The 22717-nt window shown below is 42.9% G+C and overlaps 1 protein-coding gene and 1 non-coding gene across 10 annotated transcripts in view; both read right to left on the bottom strand.

The window, feature by feature from the left end:
* Positions 1–234: 234 nt before the first annotated feature.
* LOC128776273 (U6 spliceosomal RNA) lies at positions 235–338 on the bottom strand. The gene has a single exon (XR_008421361.1). It is a non-coding gene; the product is annotated as a U6 spliceosomal RNA (small nuclear RNA).
* A 3293-nt stretch (positions 339–3631) lies between these two features.
* Positions 3632–22717, bottom strand: part of USP28 (ubiquitin specific peptidase 28) — a 64924-nt gene continuing 45838 nt past the window's right edge. For 4 of the 9 annotated variants that reach the window (XM_053900475.1, XM_053900476.1, XM_053900481.1 and 1 more), the window contains 14 exons: positions 21474–21650; positions 19619–19839; positions 17979–18049; positions 16383–16611; positions 13366–13560; positions 12699–12837; positions 12367–12553; positions 11256–11351; positions 10393–10571; positions 10200–10278; positions 9295–9374; positions 8627–8750; positions 6489–6684; positions 3632–4869 (listed from right to left, as the gene is read on the bottom strand). In XM_053900475.1, coding sequence (XP_053756450.1) covers positions 4694–4869; positions 6489–6684; positions 8627–8750; positions 9295–9374; positions 10200–10278; positions 10393–10571; positions 11256–11351; positions 12367–12553; positions 12699–12837; positions 13366–13560; positions 16383–16611; positions 17979–18049; positions 19619–19839; positions 21474–21650 — 2149 coding nt within the window. In that variant the 3' untranslated portion in view covers positions 3632–4693. Of the gene's footprint in view, positions 4870–6488; positions 6685–8626; positions 8751–9294; positions 9375–10199; positions 10279–10392; positions 10572–11255; positions 11352–12366; positions 12554–12697; positions 12838–13365; positions 13561–16382; positions 16612–17969; positions 18050–19618; positions 19840–21473; positions 21651–22717 lie in introns of those variants that run through there. The other 5 variants (XM_053900477.1, XM_053900478.1, XM_053900479.1 and 2 more) reach the window with 3 other exon arrangements.

The following is a 22717-nucleotide window of genomic DNA, read 5'->3' as shown; positions in this document are numbered from 1 at the left end:
GGAACAAAGATGCCCAGTATCACCACTTCTATTCAGGATTGTACCAGAGGTCTTAGTAAGTGTGATCAGGCAAGAAAAATAAATGTTGCAAGGACCTGAAATAAAGAAATAAAAGCCATCATTCACAGACAATATAATTGTTCACAGAAAAAAAAATCTTTACAAAAAATTACTGATCAACTATTAGAATTAGCAACTGAACTTATCAATGTCATTAGACACAGAGTAGATATAAAAATATCAATTTCTTTCTCAAATTTGGGTGTCATCCTTGTGCAGAGGCCGTGCTAATCTCGGTATTGTTCTAATTTTAGTATATGTGCTGCTGAAGCAAGCACAAAAACATCGATTTGTTTTTAGATGCCAGCAACAAAACAATTAAAAATGTAATTCCAAAAATGACAACACTTACAATACCTTGAAAAACATCAAAGATCTAGGAATCAATTTATGGAAGATACTGAAGAACTTTATACAGAAATTAAAGAAAACCTACATAACCAGGATATACAATGTTCATAGATTAGAAGATGTCAATTCCAAATTATCTATAGTCACTGTAAACCTAATCAAAATCCCTGCAAATCTGCATGTGTGAAACTGACAAACTGATTCTAAAATGTATATGGCAATACAAAAGATTAAGAATAAACAAGATGATCTTAGGACGTTCAAAACTGGATGATTTATTGTACTGGAAATCAAGATTCATAAAGCTACACTAATTAAGACAGTGTGATATTGCTACGAGTAGACAAACGTACCAATGGAACAGGTAAAAGAGCCCAGAAACAGAACCCTACATAGACCCGTGGTTTATGACAAAGGCACAGTACTGGGAAAAACAAAGTGAAAGCTACTGGGGTCAGTCAGCTAACTGGGAAAGGTCAAACAGCAAAACTTCTGGGAGATAACACAGAATGTCTTCATGACATAATGATTTCCTCAACAGGGCACAATACCGTTAACTAATCGTGAAGGGAAAGACTAGTAAATTGGACGATGTTAACAGTATAAAAATTTGTTTTCATCAAGCCATCAGGAGCGAAAAACCAGAGTGGCAGAAGATATATGCAACGCATATAAAAAGTTTCCGTAACTGGGTATCTTTTTTTACAGTTCTTACACATCAATACGTTAGCAAGACAGTAAATCCAACAAAACAAGGAGGCAAGAGACTTAACTAGGTATTGCACAAAATAGCCAAAGGCCAATAAGCATGTAAAGAGATGCTCAACATCGTTAGTGTGCAAAGGGCAAATTAAAACAGTATCGCACGTCTACCATAATGGCTATAATTAAAAATACTAACAAAACCAAATCTTGACAAGGATACAGGGTAACAGGAGCTCACCAACTACCACGGGAGTTTCAGTTGGCATAATGGCTTTGGGAACTTGTGGGACAGTGCCTAATAAAGACGTAGCCATCTATCCCTGTGACCCTTTGTGACCCACATGCCCTGTGGCCCAGTAATTCCACTCACAGTCCATACCAACAGAAATGCATTCGTGCGTGCATGGAAATACATGCCCATGCATGCTCCTGGCAGTGTTAGATAGTAGCCAAAACCTGGAAACCAAAACGACAACTAGCAGAATAAACTGCAAGATAGGGGCATGCAAAGAAATACAGTAAACCAAGCAATGAAAATGGACAAACTACTGCTACAAAGCATTATTCCTTCTATCCCATCTCTGCTCTACCCCAGCCCTTCATTCAGTCCTTGCCTCTGGTTCATTCATTACTTCAACTATTCTATGTACGTACTTCACGCTTCTCTCTTGAAGCAGGTAGGATAAAAATGAGTTTATACACCTTGGGGTTCTGAAAGGAGCTAACAAATGCGAGCAGAGGAGGGCTGCAATTCCAGCTAGCCAAAGAAAGCCTAAACCCAGTCTCAAGGGAATTTATGCTGAGGTCAAGTGCCCTGACCAAACCCTTAAATCGTTTTGGGTAAGGGTCAAATACATTTCTTCCCTCTCTCCTCCCACCACCTTCCTGGCCCTCGTCCTGCTTTTTCACAATCCTTTAAACATGTGAAAACCATTCTTGGCCTGAGGCAGTTTGTGGACCCCTTAAGAAACCAGGCTGTACCCAAAGCACCCAGTGAAAGTGAATTAAAAGACATTACTCCTCAGCACTCCACTGTGTGGTTTGGGTGGCTCCAAATGACAGAAACTACCCCACACCAAACATACAAATGTCCATCTGTTCCTGTCTTGGTCGATTATAGATTCCCAAGAACTGACCAGAAGGTAGCACATGTGGAAAGGTACAAACCAAAAGATTTTTACAAGACCGCCAAGGACAGTTGAATGGTTGTTCAAAGCACAGGCTATGCAGTGAGACTGCCAAAGGTTCGTGTCCTGGCTCCAGTGCCTAAAACATCTATGACCTTAGACAGACCAGTCCCTGTCATCATCCCAGGGCCGTTACAGAAAGTGAAATAATACAACTGGGCACAGGGCTCAATGATGACAGAGATTAAAAAGTGAACAGCAGGGGCGCCTGGGTGGCTCAGTCGGTTGAGCGTCCGACTCCGGCTCAGGTCACGATCTCATGGTCCGTGAGTTCGAGCCCCGAGTGAGGCTCTGGGCTGATGGCTCAGAGCCTGGAGCCTGCTTCCCGATTCTGTGTCTCCCTCTCTCTCTGCCCCTCCCCCATTCATGCTCTGTCTCTCTCTGTCTCAAAAATAAACATTAAAAAAAAATTAAAAAAAAAAAGTGAACAGCAAACGGTGGCCCCCAGAATTTTAAACAGTGAAGCAAATTAAAGGGTAAGAAGACGGATCAATTTCCCATGAAACCACGATCCTCGCATTGAGCTCTGAAACACAAACACAGCTCTGAAATTCTGTAAAGGACTGCCTACTGTTAATTTAGTTAAAATGTAAGAAGGCTGGTTTTAAGCGAATTTTTTTTTTAAATGTCTTTTTTTTTTTTAACTTTTATTTATTTTTGAGACAGAGAGAGACAGAGCATGAACTGGGGAGGAGCAGAGAGAGAGGAAGACACAGAATCTGAAGCAGGCTCCAGGCTCTGAACTGTCGGCACAGAGCCCGACGCGGGGCTCAAACCCACGGACCGTGAGATCGTGACCCGAGCCGAAGTCGGACGCCCAACCGACCAAGCCACCCAGGCGCCCCTAAGCGAATAATTTTTTTGCCTTCTAAATTACAAAGTAGATACACTTTGTGCAGTGCAACTAGCAAAGGGGGTGTGGGACACCAGCCACCACTAGGGGGCTGCTCAAGAATCCGCAAGATTCTCAACCCTTTCATCTGCTTTTTTTTTCTTTTAAAGAAGAAAAAAATGAAGCACCTGGGTGGTTCAGTCGGTTAAGCGTCCAACTTCGGCTCAGGTTGTGATCTCATGGTTGACGAGTTCGAGCTCCGCTTTGGGTTCTGTGCTGACAGCTCAGAGCCTGGAGCCTCCTTCAGATTCTGTGCCTCCCTCTCTCTCTGTCCCTCCCCAGATCCTGCTCTGTCTCTGCCTCAAAAATAAAATACAAACATTAAAAAGAACCTTTTTTTTTAAAGAAGAAAAACTGGAACGTGACAAATGCTTACTGAGTTCGCTGACTTCCAGAAAATGTGTGCTTAAATGAAGGCCATCCTGGACACCAAAGGTACAACAGATACTTTTATTGCACATTTATAAAATCTGCATAGTTGTATCGAGTGTTCTTCCCGCCCACTATTCCCTCATTAACGTTAAAATTTGGTTAAAACACAATATCCAATCTGGAGCCTTTTAAAAACGGTCAACAGGGGATAGTTCTCTCTCTACATATACATATATATATTCTTTTTTTTTTCTTTTTACAAACCCTCATCCCTTATTTTTTTTTCGGAGCACAAAAAGGGAGGGGCATCCAAACGTTCTTTGGGGCCAGCAGCGGCCTCAGACACCTGCTGTTGACAGTTTTCGGATGCCAGAAGCTTTTACTGAAATCCCAACGCTCTCCTGTCTTAGTGACGGTTCACAACGCCGTTCAGTCTAAGGTCCTTACTGCTTTCCTTTCTTTCACTCGGGACTGAGTGTGAGGTTTTCTGGTTTATTTAAAAAATATAAAATGAGAGAGAGAGAGAAGAAAGGAAAGGCAGCTTTCTTTTGACTTTGCAGCCCTTGCTGCCACGTGCCCTTAGGTTTCTACCCACACGTGAAGGGCGGTAGTTCATTAGCAATGCATTTTGTCTTCTCCCATCAAGAGACGGGCAAGGCTCAGAGCTCTCATCTCTTGCCATTTAGAACTTTGAAATGTCATCTGTATTTGATAAAATAACTAGTAGCTGTTCATCTGGTTCAGGTTCTGATGGATCACCCTTCTATTCCACTGTCAAAAATATTTATGCCTGCAGGATAATTTTAAAAGTGGCAAGAGAGTTACAAAAAAGCTCGAGCATTCGAACACGCGTGTAGGTATGAGAGGCATTTCAGGTCTTGTGACGTAATTCGGTACCTTAATACAATGGTTCTTGTCTTTTGTGATGAAATTGCTTTTATGATTCTGTACCTAAAAAGTGCAATTTTATTTTCAATCCTTCTTTACACGCAGAGCATGGTTGGGGGCTGGATCTGAATCTTACTTTCCCACCTAATTCCTTCCCCAGGGCAAACACTGTGATGACAGACTTCTGTGCAACAGGCAGGCAGCCACGGACCAAAGTGGGCCTTGAACATGTGGGGGCTTACTTCACTGTCACAGTTGACACCCCCTGAATTGACTCCATGACAGCTGCAAATCGGCTACAAAGGTCATAGGGAGAATTGGGTCGAATAGTTGGAGGCTCCTTCAAGACAATGATTTCCGCAGAAGGATCGAGAAGCCTGGGTAGGAACTCCCCTAAGCACAGCTGTAGATTTTCTGTGGAGGGAAAGCAGATGGTTACATATACAGCTAAACAGATCGCTGAGTAAAAACTAGTTAAGTCTGCAACTATATGGGAAGGTCTTCCACAGAGCCCATCCATCACCCAGCCTCGAAGGTCACTGCATTGTGCTGGCCAGCTAACAACAAATAACAATTCCTTTAAGCCAAACCAGGAGCAAAGACTACTTGCCAGATAAACCAAAGAGTTAGGTCACTGCTTTAGGCCGTATGATGTGTGCCAGGATAACACTACCTATTCATTTCCCTGGCAGGCCTTCTTATCTACCATCCTTTTAAAATTTGAAAAACTGGATAGGATACTCTCTACCATAAATAGAATGGTGTATTTTCTTTCGATGATTAAAGCATACCAATGTGCACACATGGCATTAAGTAAAGGTATATATCACACACACACACACACACACACACACACACACACACACATATATATAGACATAGTCTAAAGAAAAACCCAAGACGTTAAAAGGAAATTCATATTAATACTGTAAATGTAAACACTTTAATAAGTCAATAGAATATCTTTACATCAGTGAGAAACTAACCAAGAGGCTTCATATTAGAATACATACCAACTTTCTTTCTTTCTTTTTTTTTTTTTTTTAAACGTTTATCCATTTTTGAGACAGAGAGAGACAGAGCATGAATGGGGGAGGGTCAGAGAGAGAGGGAGACACAGAATCCGAAACAGGCTCCAGGCTCTGAGCAGTCAGCACAGAGCCTGACGCGGGGCTCGAACTCACGGACCGCGAGATCACGACCTGAGCCGAAGTCGGACGCCCAACCGACTGAGCCACCCAGGCGCCCCCATACCAACTTTCTAAGTCTACCAAACTCACCTAAAAATGACTAGTTTTAAGCTCCCCTCTCCAAAATGCTTTGGACAAGCAAGACTATTTCATTTGCTATCCTACTAATCTCAAGGGCATCACAGTTAATAGTGGGTGTTCTGTCTTACAACTTCTAGTCACAGGAAAATTGAGTTATGGCACCATCAGGTAATCAAAGTGCATAAACATTTTGATTTTTAAACTGTAAAATTAGAGTTCAGATTTTGACAGATGAAGAAGTAATGGAAGTCTGACATCCCTGGAGAGGAGAAAATTTTTTAACAGGACTTCTGGGCTGTTTGTGAAGTCTTCAGCAGCCACAGAGGAGGTGAAGGAAGGTTAAGAGGGACAGAGGCCTAGGATCCTGTCCCTTGTTTCAGTAGAGCAGAGCCACTTCCAACCAACTTCGATGTTTCAATGATCCTTTAAAAAGGTTTGATAACCAGTGCTATTGAGTAAAAGCACTGTAATTTCTAAAAGTCTCAAGAGCCTTAGAAATTATTGCAAGTGAGGGGGCGCTTGGGTGGCTCAGTCAGTGAGTGTCCGACTCTTGATCTGGGCTCAGGTCATGATCTCACAGTTGTGGGAGTTCAAGCCCTGCATGGGGCTCTATACTGACAGCAAGAAGCCTGCATGAGACTCTCCCTCTCTCTCTGCCCTGCCCTGTTTGCACTCTCTCTGTCTCTCTCAAAATAAATAAATAAACTTAAAAAAAAAAAAAAAAGAAGAAATAATTTATTCCAAGTGCTAACAACAACATACCCGCAATATCTTGTCCAAGGTAAGAGCACCAATGGTTTCTCATGATCTCAATGGCATGTAGGTCATCCTTGGAGATGTCATTATTAATGATAAGGTGAATGCAGGGAATGATCAGCTCATTCATCACATTAATGCCCTCTGTTACAGAGTGGTCGTCGTTTGTTTCAAAGAGAGAAGCTGCCTTGGCATTCAGCTCCTATAGATAAAAGGCAGAGTGGGGGAGGGGTGTCTGAAAAGGATAAATACCTATTTTAGAAGAGCCTAAACAAACGATTCCCAAACTTTACTGCATATTGGAATTTCCCGGGAATTTTAAAAACTACTGATGCCCCATCCTAGATACGCTGATTTGACTGGTATGCAGGTGACTGGGGCACTGGGATTTTTAAAAGCTCCCAAGGCGATTCTAATGTAGCAAAGTCTGTGACCCACTTACCTAAACTTACAAGTCCAGGTCTTGCTTAACACATGCTTCGACTAAAAGGCCTATTCAATGGCTCTCGATCTCCACTGAGCACCACAATCACCTGCAGAAGACACGCTGATGCCCTGGGCCCCTCCCCAGAGCCTCTGGTTTGACAGTCCAAGGAGGGAACGCTCCCTATGTCATTGTGATGCCTGCTGAATGCTGAGAGCCAGTGATGGAAAGAACCCAACTCACTGTTACCACCCACCTGAAGAAGCTGAGTAGGACATGCAAACTGTATTTGGTGATTTCAAACATAAAAGCATGGCTCTAATAAAATTCAGATCCATCAAATCTACAAGGCCCTTCTTTTAGCTTCAAAATGCCCTGCCACAACCTATAACTGATACAGAAATCAAGGTATAAATCAGAAAATGAAAATCTTGAGATGAATACACATCATGACTGAATCTCCTCCATCTGGTAGTAACAAGGCAGTGGCAGGAATGCTGGCCCAGCTCTTCCCGGGAAGGGCAATCCTGCTGGGTGTCAGGAAGACAAATGCAAGCTCACAATCAGAAGGCAAGCCACCCCTCTACACATCTCTGAAGGACGAGCACTATATAAACCCTTGGATAGGCAGAGGGGATATGGGTCTGCCATTCCCCATGAATGCCAAATGCAAAACAGGCCAGGTTAGATCTTCAGTGTTGTATGACAGTGATATTAACAGAACAGCAGGACTAATTTTTTTTTTTTTTTTTTTTTTTTTTTTTAAGTAGACTTCGTGCCCAGCACAGAGCCCAACATGGGGCTTGAACTCACAACCCTGAGATCAAGAGTCAAACAGTTAACTGACTGAGCCACCCAGGTGCCCCAGCAGGACCAATTCTTATAATGTGTATCTTTAAAAAAAACAAAACAAAACTGCAGTCTCGGGGCACCTGGGTGGCTCAGTGAGTTAAGCGTCCAACTTTGGCTCAGATCATGATTTCACAGCTCATGAGTTTCAGCCCTGCATGGGGCTGTCAGCAAGGAGCCCACTGAGGATCCTCTGTCTCCCTCTCTCTCTGCCCCTCCCCTGCTCATGGTTTCTCTCGCTCAAAAATAAACATAAAAAAAAGGGGGAGAGGGAGGAGGAGTTTCTTAGAAATCACCAAATTCTCATCTTTTAGCTTAGCAGGGAACATAGAAAAAATGCATTTCTTCAAGACACATCTATTACAGTCTTACGATGTGCCAGACACAGAGAAACAGCTGAATAAGAAAAGGATCTGTGAGGGGTGGCTCAGTGGGTAAAGCATGTAACTCTTAATCTCAGGGTTGTGAGTTCGAGCCCCACGTTTGGTGGGGAGATCACTTAAAAAAAATAAAATCTTTACAATAAAACACACAAAAAGAAATAAGAAAAGGGTCTGTGTTCAAGGAACTCACAATCCACTAGAGAAGCAATGCAGTAAACCGTGTAATGCAGGTGTGCATAGAGGGCACAGAAAAAAGGATAACTGATTGTCATCCTAGCTTCTCTTGGGGGTTGAAGAAGAATTATATTCATTTAAGTGACCTAAAATAATCTGGTTCAATGTACAACTACTCCTAAGAGTTTAGAAAAATCTACAACCTACCCAAGGTTATTTTGTTTTTTAAGTCGTATTTCTTCACGGCTTCAAGGAGCAGAGGTAAAGACAAGAAAATAATAAAAATCATAAGGCTTTACACAAACAGTACAAACCAGAAGGCACTTTCGTCGGTACAAAGCGATGACAGATTCCTTCACCCCCCGGCGGGGCCCCTTGGTCAGCAGGGCGGCATTGCTCTGGTAGGCATATACCAGGTAGGAGAGTGCCTCTTGGTACCTTAGAAAATGGTGGATAAATGACAGCTGAGTGCTCCTTCTTTCTCCAAAATCTAGGGCTCAGGCCTCTCTGTTCCCCAGCACAAAAATTTCTGTAGCTCCAATTATGGAAAAATAACTGTCCTAAGGACAGAGGCAGCGTGGGATACTCTGACTGCAGCCAGTCTCTGCCCTTCTACAGACTGGCCAAGAGACCCAAGGCCAATCGTGAAACTTCCCTGGCTTTCCATTTTCTTCAACTCTAAACCAGAGAAGGGGACTGCATGCTGACTAAGGTCTGTGACAACTCTAAACTTCATTTTCTGAGTTCATCTTTATCACAGAGAAAATCTGGCCATTACGTCTTTTCACCAATGTATCTATCACTACGTAAAGGATGAAGAACCACATGTGATGGTTAGTAAAACAGTGGGAAAAGCAGAGGTGCCCTGCCACGTGGGACAAGGGAGGGAACACATGGCTATGGCTCTCTCTGTTCCCGGGTGGCCATCAGCAGGTAACAGTGCCCTGACCAACAATCTGAGAGACAAAAAAGGCCAACATACTTTCCTTTTTGGTAGAGTTCCAGACCCGTGAGGAGATACACAGACACCTTTCGAAACAAACTATAATCCTCATGCCACTTCTGCAAAGGAATGACTACCGTTAGCGATGATGGGCACCAGGAACTTTCTCTACACTTCCCACCACACTAAGTTTTAAACTCTATACAAATATTTATTGAGCACGCATGGCCAGGCACAAACACAACAAACACAAAAGCTTTTTGATAATGATGTGTCCAACATTTACAACAAAAGCCCACTGCTGACCTTCATTTTCAGTGAGCTATTACTTCCCGAGGAACAGAAATATTTATTTCACAGGAGCTTTAGAGTTTATTATTCTCATTTCCAACACCCCTGTCAAAGTCCTGCAGTTCTGGTTTCAACAGATGCCTCTCAGGTTCTGACAAAACCGTGAATGTGCAGGGGACACGGAAGGACAAGGCTGTTCCAGTCATTCAGAAGAGCACTTGAGCTCAGTGGGGTGCAGTGGGACCCCGTTAGGTGTCACAGAACACTGTTTTCCTTCTAACACACTGCTTTTTTGGGAAATTTGCAGTTATGTGTGCATTTTTATGCACAGAAGTTTCATTTGGAATACAGAAATATTAGCCAACAGTATTATTTTACAAGAAACCAAACCATGAATCAAGAATTTTACTGCCCAGGTCCAAGGCTGGAGTAGGTATTAAACGGGAAGGAAGCATTAATTTACTCCAATAGAAGAATCGAACAAAGAAACCGGCTACTCTGAGGGTTTAGAGCTCATTTATCCATTGGCACCCAATTGTGGGTGTTTTGGGGGGAGCGGGTGGAGGCTAGTCAGTCTGTGATAACACAAAATTGTTACGTTTTGCCTCAAGAGTTGATGTTTTTGTTTAGCACACTTAAAGAGGAGACTTCACCTTGTACTCTTCCATATTCATGTCCTCTGGACCAATCTCCTGCAGCTTGGCCTGCGCCACCTTCATGATGCTGATGGACCTGGGTGGGCCGGGGTCAGAGAGCGGTGAGAGGCGCGGCCTTCCCGGCAGGGGTGGGAGGGGCTCGCGCCGGAAGCAAGCGGTGGGTGGTGCGCCTGCGCGGTTCCCTCCTCACCTTTCATCGTAGCTGAGATTTTTATCTGCAAACTGTTCCAGGAGGGTCCGCTCCACCACCCTCTTGGGCGCCTCATTTTGGAAAAAGTAGACAAGCACGTGCTGGAGCCGAGGGTCGCTGTGGGCCGTGGGCGTCTCCTTGGCCAGCTGGTAGAGCCTGGAGTACTCTTCGTGGAATGCCTGTTGACGACAAGGTCGGCAGTGAGCAGGAGGGGGCGCTGTGGCCTTCCGCTCGCACAACCCGATGCCTACGTTAGAGAGGTGTTGCAGAACTCCAAGAAGACTTGAAGGAGCTCCTATTGGGGAATTACAGAGGCAAGTGCGGAACCTGGGACTTGTCTGCCTGTCACGACGGCTAAAACTCGCCGTGGCACCGCAGACGCACTGGGCTCGTAAGAAATTTGTCTCTCGCATAAAATTCTAAGGAAAACAAGTATTTCGTTCTAATGAGTTTGGGTGTATCCTGGAGTTCCAAGGACCTGAATTTTAAAAATTCACATGAATGCAATTTATTCAAGTACCTTATGTTTTATTCAGGTACCTTAAAAAGCAGGGCCTGCTTTCTTAGATCATCTTCTATCATGGCCCTCACACCACAGAGGCAGCTCTATTAATGGAGACCTCCTAAGGACCACGACCGGCCCTCCAGGCTAGTTGTGATCCAGTTGGGCACAGCTTGCCAAGGCTGCGTTCACCCGGAGAGGGGGCGCTGTCGGTGGTGCAATACCGGAAGTGGAGTTTTAGGTGTTAAAGAAAAACACACTTCATCCCATTTTTTTTTACCATCTAATAGAATTACGGCTCCATTATTATGATACTTGTGGTGTAAGGGTATTAGATTCAAAAAAAACCAAACAGAGATACCTTAATAAGCCCTGCTTCAGACCCATCTCGGTCAAAGGTCTGACGGGCTTTAGCTATGGCCAGGATGACCCCTTGCATGGCAGGGCTCAGCATCACCTACCACAAGAAGGCACACAACACGGAGAGAAAAAGGAGAGAAGAAAAGTTCAAAAGAAGACTGAGTGACAGAGAGGCGAGTGGGCGGCTGAAGCAAAGCGGGGCAGCGTGCCCGTGGCCGGCCCAGATCTGCGCACCTGCCCCCCCATGCACACCCACAGCCCCGTCCCTGCGCAGCACGTTGGGACTTTGCCCAAGACAGGCTGTTCCTATGTATTCTAATTTTGCTGATGAATTAAGACGGATATCTGAAAATATCTACAAATGGCGACTGCTGAAGAATCAAGTTAAATTACAGGTCTCCCAGGGGAAGTGTCTGCAGTGAGAATTCCAATTTTGTTCTGTAATCTGGGTGTGTGTTCCAGTACACAAATATTCTAGAGTTTAACTAAAAGTGTTTAAATGTTTTACATTTAAGACACTCGAAATTAGGCGATATGCTAATATGACTTTATAAAATCAAACGCTTTCAAAGATTTCGAGGGACAGGGTTCATGACTGCTAATGTGCAGTGACAACTCCAAAGGGGACGAACCATAAATAACGTGGGATCCAAAGATTCTTCCAAAAGCTTTGGAATCAAAAACAACTTCGATTCACATTTGTTTTGCTCACTATACACCATTGCAAGTTTGATATTTGGGCAGAAAAAAATGGGCTAATACTACCAAAGACAAAGCCTCCTAATTGAAAAGCCCTTTTTTTTTTCCTCAAAATACCAAAAGAGGAACTAAACACTACCTTTCTGAGCCACTAGACCCTGCAGGGGCCTCCGTGAGTATATGCCTGGGTAGATACACACCAGGGGCAGCGGACAGCAGGCACAAGGCTCTCTTTTAAAGAACAGTAACTAAGGTCAAAACCAGATAGGCCCTCTTGTTCATTAGTTGTTTCCATTAGGAATATTTGTTTCAATATGAACTACTGCCAAACACCTTAAAATAGTAGATTCGGTCACATGGGAAGGCAACAGAAGAGCAGCGACACACAGCTGAATCCTGCACTCGTTCTGTACCTCCTCATCATATCCATCTGCGTCAGCTCTAACCAGAATCCTTCCCACACTGGGAATCTCGACTTCAGAGGCCTCAGAGTCAGGCTGGGCAGCAGACTCTGTGTCACCAGCCTTTGGGGGCTGCTCTGTCTGCCCTGCGGGGTTTGTTTCCGGGGACATGGGCTTCTCGGGCTCAACTTCCTGAAGCCGTGGCAGCAGGATGGGGAGAAAGAGTAAGAGAAAACAGGAGAAATAAAGAGGGGGTGGTTAAATGGAGCAGAGACACAGAATAATGGAAAGGTGGGGAACGGTGGCAATTCTGGCTGGCAGCAGGCGCCATCGACGTCCTCACCTCGTTCAGCGCGGCTTCCACACCGCCCCGCTCATAGGCGTGTGCTGTGTTCGCAATCGCCTGCGCCGTCTGCTCCTTTGCGATCACAGCGTGCTCAGAGGACAAACAGCGGACCCCATGGGAAGAGGCTACTGAGGGCTCTGATAAAGAATGGCACAAAGGAATCAGCATCTGATGATAAGCAATGTCTAGAACACTCTGTAAAAAGGCAAGCAAAACAGACACGGAGTTTCATTTACAGCCCTTCTAATGGGCCTTTAAAAAACTAACCCTGTGCAAATTTCCCCTCGGAACTAGGGACTCGAAGAGGTATCTACTTCAACGAGAGCCCACGGGTGGTTCTGTAGAATTTAATGTGCTCCCAACTTTGTCCTGTTTCTTGATGTCGAGGAGCCTTACCACAAACTGCTGCTGGTTAGAAGAGAATGCCCTTGGAGAACCCTTATTAATCTCATCATACCTCTCCTACAACCCAGGAAACATGTGAAAACTGAACAGACTGAAAGTACAGGGAGCTGGTCTTTCTGATATTCTTTCTGCTCATCAGGAAAGACATTCTGAAGCCACAAGCTGTTCTGTGAGGTTGTGCAACACCCACGACATGTGAACTATACATCGTGCAGACTGGATGCTACTGGATCACTGGCTTGCGTGCCCTTCACCGATACCTGGGGATGTGGAGAAATCCTGGGACACTGAGCTGCTGGACGATTCCATCTGAGGGATTTTGCAGGACTGTTCTTCTTCCCACTCCTCGACCTCCTGCTCAAACCTCCAGTTATCTTCCTGAATGTAATGCTTCAGTTCAACAGACAGGGCATCCACTTCTCCCAACATCTGATCTGATTCAATTGGGGCCGCCTCTGAGTCAAGAGCAAAGAGAGAGTAAAAGGGAGTGCCATCCAGCAAAAGGTCACCAGGAATCAGAAGGTCCTTTCTAGAAAGAAGGAAAATAAGACACTCGGTCCTTTTTCTTACTCCACGTGAAAAATACATACATACATTCATAATCCAACAGAAGTAAGGACAATATAAAGCCAACAGTCACAGCACACCAATAAGTGTACCTGGAAGATTAACAGGTAGGCATACACTGAATATCTGTTGAATGGATGGATGAATAAAGAGTAAGAATTTGGAATAGAGGCCAATCACTAGCAAAATAGCAGGAACGGACCAAACATTTCTTGGAAATCCAGAAAATCATTAGATCCAATGGAAATTTCAAGCTGAATGGTTTTATCAATGTAAACAGTACAACTATTGTTGATAAGAATATCCATCTATGGGTGCCTAGACACTCAGTCGGTTGAGTGTCTGACTTTGGCTCAGGTCATGATCTCCTAGTTCATGGGTTCGAGCCCCACATCAGGCTCTGTGCTGACAGCTCAGAGCCTGGTACCTGCTTTGGATTCTGTGTCTCCCTCTCTCTCGGTCCCCTCCCCTACTCACTCACGCTCTGTCTCTCTCTGTCTCTCAAAAATAAATGTTAAAAAAAAATTAAAAAAAAAAAAGAATATCCATCTCAAGATGGTTAGAAGTGAATTCCAAGACATTTATACTGCCTCAAGTTTCACACATGTTAAGTGCTATCAGAAAGCCATGGGACACAATGCTTAGATGGTATATAATACCTAGGGGATAATTAAAGGCTTTGAGGAAAAATGACAAGGATATCAAGGGCATATTAAATTTCATTTCTAATCCTGTGACTAAATCAAAATACAAAAGCCTACAGTAGAACAACACATCTACTTCCTGGTTGCCATTAACTAGCCTTTTCATTAGGAAAATGACAGCTTCTACTTATGTGTTTCTACAGTAGAAAAATGAACCATATGTGTAATAATAACAAGGCTGCCATATATACGACCAACAATAGTCCAGTCATTTGTACGCCCCCCACAAGCAGCTGTTCCCTCTTTCATGTGCAAAGATGCAATTATGAAGATCAGTTGCTGCTAAGTGATCATTCTCTCCATCCCCTGGTCCCCCAGCCACACTGCCAATTGGAAAGACAATGCACTCCCTGGACAAAATGCCTTCTGTGTTTTCTTACTTACTCAACAAAGTACAGTCTGAATATGAAAAGAAAAGGTTTTCCACCATTTTAGATGTAAAATGCTGGTCGCAAGACCTCTTCCAGAAAATGTGAAAGAAAGAAAGAGAGAGTAATGTAAATGGAAGGTGACAGAATTTGGAGTCAGAATTGGATCTGGAATCCTGGGCCTGCCAGCTGCTTACTGGCTGTGTGACTCTGGACGAGCAGAGTACCAAGAACATGCAGGTAATGAGTTCCTACTGTGTCTTTTAGAGTTCTAAGTTATTAGAGAAATAAAGTTTGAAAGATGTAGTAAGGGGTAAAGTTCTAATATAAATGATAATTATGATTGCTCTTAGAATCAGTTGTATTATGAGGGGTATGAAATTATTCAGGCAAATCTACTCATAGAATCTAGCTATTCTCAAAGGACGCAAAACCATGTGCACAAAAGATGGCACTAAAAAAGAAAAAAAATTAGAGACAATGTAAAAGTCTATCAGTGGGAAGCTGGCTTAACGAATTATATACATATTTCATGCAATGGAATTATTATGTAGTTGTTAAAAAGAATGAGTTGGTTCTATTTATAAAGATATAGAGATCATTGGGGCGCCTAGGTGTCTCAGTCAGTTAAGTGTCTGACTCTTGGTCTCAGCTCATGTCATGATCACACGGCTGGTGATTTTGAGCCCTGCGTCGGACTCTGCACTGATGGCGTGGAGCCTGCTTGGGATTCTCTCTCCCTCCTCTCCTGCTCATGCTCTATCTCTTTCTCAAAATAAATAAACTTAAAAAAAAAAAAAAAACAGAGAGAGATCACTAATACACATGAGTGATGAGAAAGATGCAGGATAGAATGGAAAAATATCCCATGGTGGGGGGGAAATGGGGTGGGGACAGACACTGATAGATAAAATCTAGCATCTGCCTAGATCACTTCCTGAATACTACATAGGAAACCTAAAGAACAGATATATGTTGGGCTCCAGGATAGAAGCAGGAAAGAAAACTTATTTCTTTTCATTCTATTTTGCACTGTATTTTTTAAATGCATTATTACTTTATAGTAAGTTCTAATTCAGGGGCACCTGGGTGGCTTAGTTGGTTAAGCAACCGGCTCTTGGTTTCGGCTCAGGTCATGATCTCATGGTTTTTGAGCTTGAACCCTGAATCGGGCTCTGTGCTGGCAGTGTGGAGCCTGCTTGGGATTTTCTCTCTGTTCTCTCTCTGCCCCTCCCCACCTACTCTTTCTCTCTCTCAAAACTAAATAAATTAGCTTAAAATTAAAAAAAAAAAGTAAGTTCTAGTTTAATTATTTAAAAAAATTTTTTTGATGTTGATTTATTTATGAGAGAGAGAGAGAGCATGAGCAGGGGAGGGGCAGAGAGAGAGGGAGACACAGAATCTGAAGCAGGCTCCAGGCTTCAAGCTATCAGCACAGAGCCCAACGCAGGGCTTGAATTCATGAACCCAGGAACTGTGAGATCATGACCTGAACCCAGGTCAGACGCTTAACCGACTAAGCCACCCAGGCGCCCCAAGTTCTAGTTTAAAAACAAAAACAAAAAGACTACAAGGTTGTTCCCTTCTGTGAGCAGTACAGATTCTCCCCATCTCGAGCTTCCGCTAGGCTATTTTTACCTGCATTGAAGTGCGGCAGCTTGTCATTAATGTACATCAGACAGTAAGCACTAACGTTTCTCAGGCCCCCATAAGAATCTCTTTCAAGTTCTTCCCAGGAAGATTCAGTAACAGAGATGTCATTGTACTTGAGCCAGACTTGTCGGGGTTGATTATAGATATAGGCCCAGTAGTGTCCAGCATTGGCTTGTCCTTCATGAACGAGAACTGCGTGCAAGCGATAAGGCACCTGCAGAGCAGAAGGCATATTCTTGAGTTAGGTTAAGCAACGTGAACAAGAAAGTGTAGGCTATTACACTTCAAGCTTACTGCCAACTATGAGACATAAGAAAATCGCCTCTTTATACATGTGTTTGATATGGAGTTAATATCAAAACATCTTGCTGATTCCATAGGAAGCAACAAAACACAGCCTTGGAATTTACCAAATTATGTTTCAACTCATGAAGCTTTAAAACCACATGGCTGAACGAGATGGCATCTTTGATGACTCTTTAAATTCCTAAAATCCCAGAGCTGAAGTCAAAGATAATGCAGACCTATTGATCCTCCCAATTCCAAACTCAGTTTACCTAAAATAGAATCACTTTCACCACTCCTGCTGAGAAAAGGTATACTGCGTTAGGGACATGTGGCAAGTTTAGTACTGGTCTTGCTCTGTGCTGATTTTATTTTGTACCAACTTTCAAATTAGCACACTTCATCATGAATCAGTCATATGGTCCTCATATTTCTTCTTCCAAGGGATCCATCCACCTCTCTGGGGTGAAGACCCTTTCAACGACATACTTATTTGTTTCAATGTTTGAAAAGCATTTGTTCTTTTTCAATATGGAGAACACAGACAGCAATACTTAAGGTGCCAAGTAAATATTGAGGAAAAAGGAAAATCAGCCAGAGAGTCAAGTTAAGCCTGCATTCAATCAGTATTTTGGCATGTTTTTATGGCAGTGAAATTTGTGAAATAATACGGAAGAGCAAATGAAGAAAACCCAAGATTTACATGGTGCGTTCCTACTGTGCCTCCATGAGACCTGGAATCAGACAGAGCTCTCCTCCTCCAACCCTGCACACACGAGCCTCTGGCTGGAGCATCTTTTCCTCTCTGTGCCCACAAGGTTATTCTAAACAAAAGTTCATGTGGACAATAAGAATTTCTGCCCTGGCCACATTCCATTCTGGAGTTATGAGGGAAATGAAGCTTGAAAGCACACTGCTAAACAAAGCATCACCAAGGACAGGATACTGTGGAAAGGGTGGGTAACCAGTCCCTGCCTGGGGTTTTCCTCACCACATGACTTAAACTACCACTTTATGAGAAATTTTTAACACTTGACAATAAACCTTTCTACTATATGAAAAAATACCATGGGCAAAATCAAAACAAGTATGTGTTAAAATGTAATTGTTAGAAGATATATTCCCTGTTTGGGCCTAAAAATAAACAGCAAAATACCTATTTCTGTCCTAAATCTATTCTTAGGTCTCAGGGAGGCTCCCATTCAGTCTCAAAGAAAACTATCCAATTTTCTTTTTGATCTACCATTAGCACATGAGGACATGCCTTGACTACTTTCCCATCAATTTTCATTCTACCTGACGAAGGAGTGGGTCGCAATACATCTGCTCAATAGTCTGGGTAGTGCTTGCAATACAATTCTTTAAATCTGTTAAAAAAACACACACACACACACACAAAAAAAACTTAGTTAAAATGATTTCGTTCCATACAGCCAACCAAAAAGTACTGCGTCTCTATCCCTGGAGCTCTGGCGATTTCAAATTCTCTCCATGAGCCACAAAAGACTGGATGCTTTCAAAGCAGCTAATGCTTTAGGTTATGAAGGCTTTTAGTTCATCACAATTTGCATTAAGGTTTTAAAAAGTTCTCTCTTATAATTGGCACCAACATTTCCCCCCAAAGAAGCAGTCTCTGTTTAGAAAAAGACCTTAATGGGTCACTTTGGGTGTAAAAATATATGTTCCTCATACGCGACTGGAGAGGAGAAGAAAGAGGTGAGATTTCTGTGATAAGAACTTAGGAGGGATCTGGATTTGATGATTTGATTTAATTTGACCAATGTAATTTGATCTGATTTTTTTTTTTAATGTTTATTTTTGAGAGAGAGAGAGAGAGAACGCAAGCGGGGGAGGTGCAGAGAGAGAGGGAGGGGGACAGAGGATCTGAAGCAGGCTCCATGCTGACAGCAGAGAGCCTGATGCAGGGCTTGAACTATGAACAGTGACATTATGACCTGAGCTGAAGTCAGATGCTCAACCGACTGAGCCACCCAGATGTCCCTAATGATGATGATGATGATGATATTCATTCATTCATTCATTCATTCTGCCCTCTAGATAAAAGGAGAAAGGAAGGGGAGGAGGGAAAGTCTGAGCAACAAGATGACAATGCCAAAGGACCTTTAAAAACAGAATGCTGAATGGGGCACCTGGTGGCCCAGTCAGTTAAGTGTCCGACTCTTGATTTTGGTGAGTTTGACTCCCGCATCAGGCTCTATAATGATAGTGCAGAGCCTGCTTGGGATTCTTTGTCTCCCTCTCCCTGCCCCTCCCCTGCTCATGCTCTTTCTCTCTCTCTCTCAAAAAATAAATAAACATTAAAAAAATAGAACAAAAAACATAATGCTGAATAATTCCATTTTACATTGTGTCCACTGCTCATTCTCTGCCTAATTAGCCTTCAGTAAAACGTACTTCATACAAGACTTTTTTTTTCATGTTTATTTATTTTGAGAGAGAGAAAGACGGAGAGTGAGCAGGGACACAGAGAAAGAATCATAAGCAAGCTCATGCACTGTCAGTGCAGAGCCAGAACCCACGAACCGTGAAATATGACTTGAGCTGGTCAGACTCTTAACTAACTGAGCCAGCTAGGTAGCCCTAGACAAGTCTTTAAAAGTGGAAATCTAAGGGAGCTAAATTCTAAGTTTGGGTCAACAAAAGCCAGAGTTCACATGAACTACAGGAACAGAAATCAGCAGATGCGGAAAAATCCCAGCCAAAGGTGATCATGTGCATCTAAGCGTCCCAAGAGTTCCTAGAAATTTTGAGAAGTTTCTAGAAAGAGTCTTTCCACAGCTGTATAATGGGAGGAACCAAAAGTGCAAAAGAAGTCCCAATCCCCACGTCAGAATCATGCCTCTCTCCATCATTTATGCCTAACTTCTGGCAGAAAGGGAAAGAGTAACAGTCTGACAAGTTTTAAAAGAGCCAACCTTGAATATCTTGTTCAATCTCACTCCTCCACCTCTGAAGACAGGTCTTAACAAAGTTTATCTCATCCTCTGTGACAGTTCGAGGAGCCGGCTGTGCAGGCATTTCCATGGAAGACCGGGACGATGTAAATGGCTTATTCATTGCCTTAGACTTGGGTAGAGAATCTTCAGGAGAAGAAAAGGTACCTTCGACATCCTGAGAAGGGCTTTCTTCACTTGTACTGAAAGAGGATAAAAATCACATTCACATGATAATTTCCAAAATATGGCTTGGCCTCAGTTAATGTGCTTCATAATGCTACCTGCTATCTGGAAAAGTACAGCTATAATTTGGTGAATATTTGCTCAGTAAAGGCACTGGGCCAAACCGAGTCTTTATATGCATCGTCTCATTTAACACAACTTGCTGATGAGACAGATACTATTATTATCACCAACTACAACAACTATAACTATCTAAGGTTTAGAAAATTAAGCAATTTACCCAAGCTCCCCCATCTAGTAAATTATGGGATTTAAATCCAGATCTATCTGAGTCTATGGTTCATGCTAACTACTTCTTATAAGAAGGGACAAGGGTAACTATCAGATGATTTCACTCACATGTGGAATTTAAGAAAAAAAACAGATGAACATAGTAGAAAGTAAGGAAAAATAAGATAAAAAGAGAGAGGGAGGCAAACCATAAGAGACTGTATTTAATACAGAGAACTGAGGGTTGCTGGTAGGGTGTTGGGTGGGAAGGTGGGCTAATTGGGTGATGGGCATTAAGGAGGGCACTTGTTGGGATGGGCACTGGGTGTTATATGGAAGTGATGAATCACTAAATTCTACTCCTGAAATCATTATTACACTACATGTTAACTACCTTGGATTTAAATAAAATTTTTTTTTTAAAAACTGGAAACAGAAAAAAAAATATATGTGTGTGTGTGTGTATATATATATATACACACACACACACACACACACATATATATATACAAAAAAGGGACAAGGAAGAAGGGTTCAAAGAAGACTGGACTGGGAGAATCAAGCAATCAACTACAGAGTTTCCACGTGCCGATGACTGAGTAAAATATATAGAAACAATAATTATGAAGTATGGACTTTTTTTATTCAATGGCTTCTAGAGATTCTATTAGCCAGGACACATACATCAATCCTGATCTGAGCTGGAAGAGAATCAGAGGGCTCGTGTCACTGGGCCTCCCTGTTCCTGCACTAGGTAAGCCCCTCTGGGCTGTCCTCTTCACTTTCTAGCTGTTTTTTGTTTGTTTGTTTTTCACATGTTTTAATTGTCTACTCAAGAATAAAGCTTTCCCTGAGGTTAACTTGGTTGAGTATCCTTAGCAGATGTGAGAATGAGATGCTCTGGAAGATCAGGGCTGGAGTGGCAGTGAGCTTACAGCTAGTTAAAAACAAGGTAGACCTGGTGGGGCAGGAACACCACTGCAGATGGATCAGAACCCTCTGAAACACCCCACCATCCTGTGGGCAAGACAAGTGAGTGCAGCGCCCTGCTGGCAATCAGGAATACTCCCACCTAAGTAGGAGCAAACTCATCCCTTTAACGACAAAGAACTCACCGCCCTTGAGCTCTAATGGAGTGAGTGTTCACCAGGTGGGAAGATGGTGCACAGTTCAAATTAAACAAGCAAACAAACAAAAAGCCATTTACTATTTCTTTTTCAGTATTTTTTAAAAGATTTTATTTTTAAGTAATCTCCACACCAACTTGGGGCTCGAACTCACAACCTTGAGATCAAGAGTCGCATGCTCCACTGACTGAGCCAACCAGGTGTCCCCTGGCCCTCCCGCCATGTGTACTATGTTAAACATTTGTTTTCATTACCTCTCCTTGGATGCCAGGTCAGAAACTGGGCAGTGCACTGAAGAAAGCGGTAACGTCACGTGGTCACTTTGAGACGTGGAGCTTTCTGAGGCAGGTTTTGTACTGGCAAATTCGATAACGTATTTCAGCATGTCCGGGAGTGGAAACCGAGCTGGGCCTGAGCCGTACTTCACGTACCTAAGATGCAAAGACAATGGTGCTCTGACTGGCCACGTTTGTCTAGTGCTTTGTGGCTTGCTGACAAAAGGTCTGTCACTGTGCAGAGTCCGTGGAAAGAAAGGCTCATTCCTAAATGCTATATGGTATTCAATGCGTCACTCAAACAATCCAGAAGGCAAAAATTCTCTAACTACAAAAGTAGAAACTGGTAACAATCTATGTGATTACACCTGGCAGGAAACATTTCAGATGAGCTCCCAATTTAGGTCTTATCTGTTGTGCGTTCTCTTGATTCCAAACCACATCTAGGATCAGGTCATAAAAGTAAATTCTATGTCTTTAAGAAAAATAGATTTATTACCAGGACTCAGATCCACAGATCCACAAAGAACACTGGTGAACTGGTACCCAAGGGTTTACTCTTTGCTGCCCGTTAGACCCCCTACTGAGAAATTAAGGAAAATGATAGAGAGCCAGCTGGAAATGAAAAGAAGGTGTTGATAAAGGTCAGAGTTTAAGAAAACCGATAAATCTTTCCTCTGCAGGGTCCCCAGCACCCTATTATTCATGCACTCATTCAACAGCATAGGCCAGCCATCAATTGTTGAAAGCTTCTCTGTGATCAGTAATTAATAAATATCTTCATTATATAACCAAAATAATTAACAAATTATTGTAATAATACCTAATATTCTGCCATTACCAGCACATATTAGACCCAACAAAAAGATACACTGTTAAAGTCATAAACTCTATAATTCACTATAGTGGCCAGAATTTAAATGGGACTGGTTGACTGGTTGGTAAAGGGAAACCCTATAATTATGGGCTTCCATTTACAAAGGGATAGAGAGGCACTTCGTATTTTTCTTCTCCAAATAAAGTGAAAGAAAGAAGCAGGTACAGAACTAGGAAGAAAGAAAATTGTGTCCATATCAAAAAGGGCATTTTGAGGGGCACCTGGGTAGCTCAGTCAGTTCAGCGACCGACTTTGGCTCAGGTCATGATCTCACAGCTCGTGAGTTCAAGCCCTGTGTCGGGCTCTGTGCTGACAGCTCACAGCCTGGAGCCTGCTTCAGGTTCTG

Source organism: Panthera pardus, unplaced genomic scaffold, assembly GCF_024362965.1.
Source record: "Panthera pardus isolate Hobbes unplaced genomic scaffold, ASM2436296v1 HiC_scaffold_12, whole genome shotgun sequence".
Lineage (NCBI taxonomy): Eukaryota > Metazoa > Chordata > Mammalia > Carnivora > Felidae > Panthera > Panthera pardus.
The sequence above is the reverse complement of the archived record's forward strand: the minus strand, read 5'-3'. Positions and strand labels throughout refer to the sequence as shown.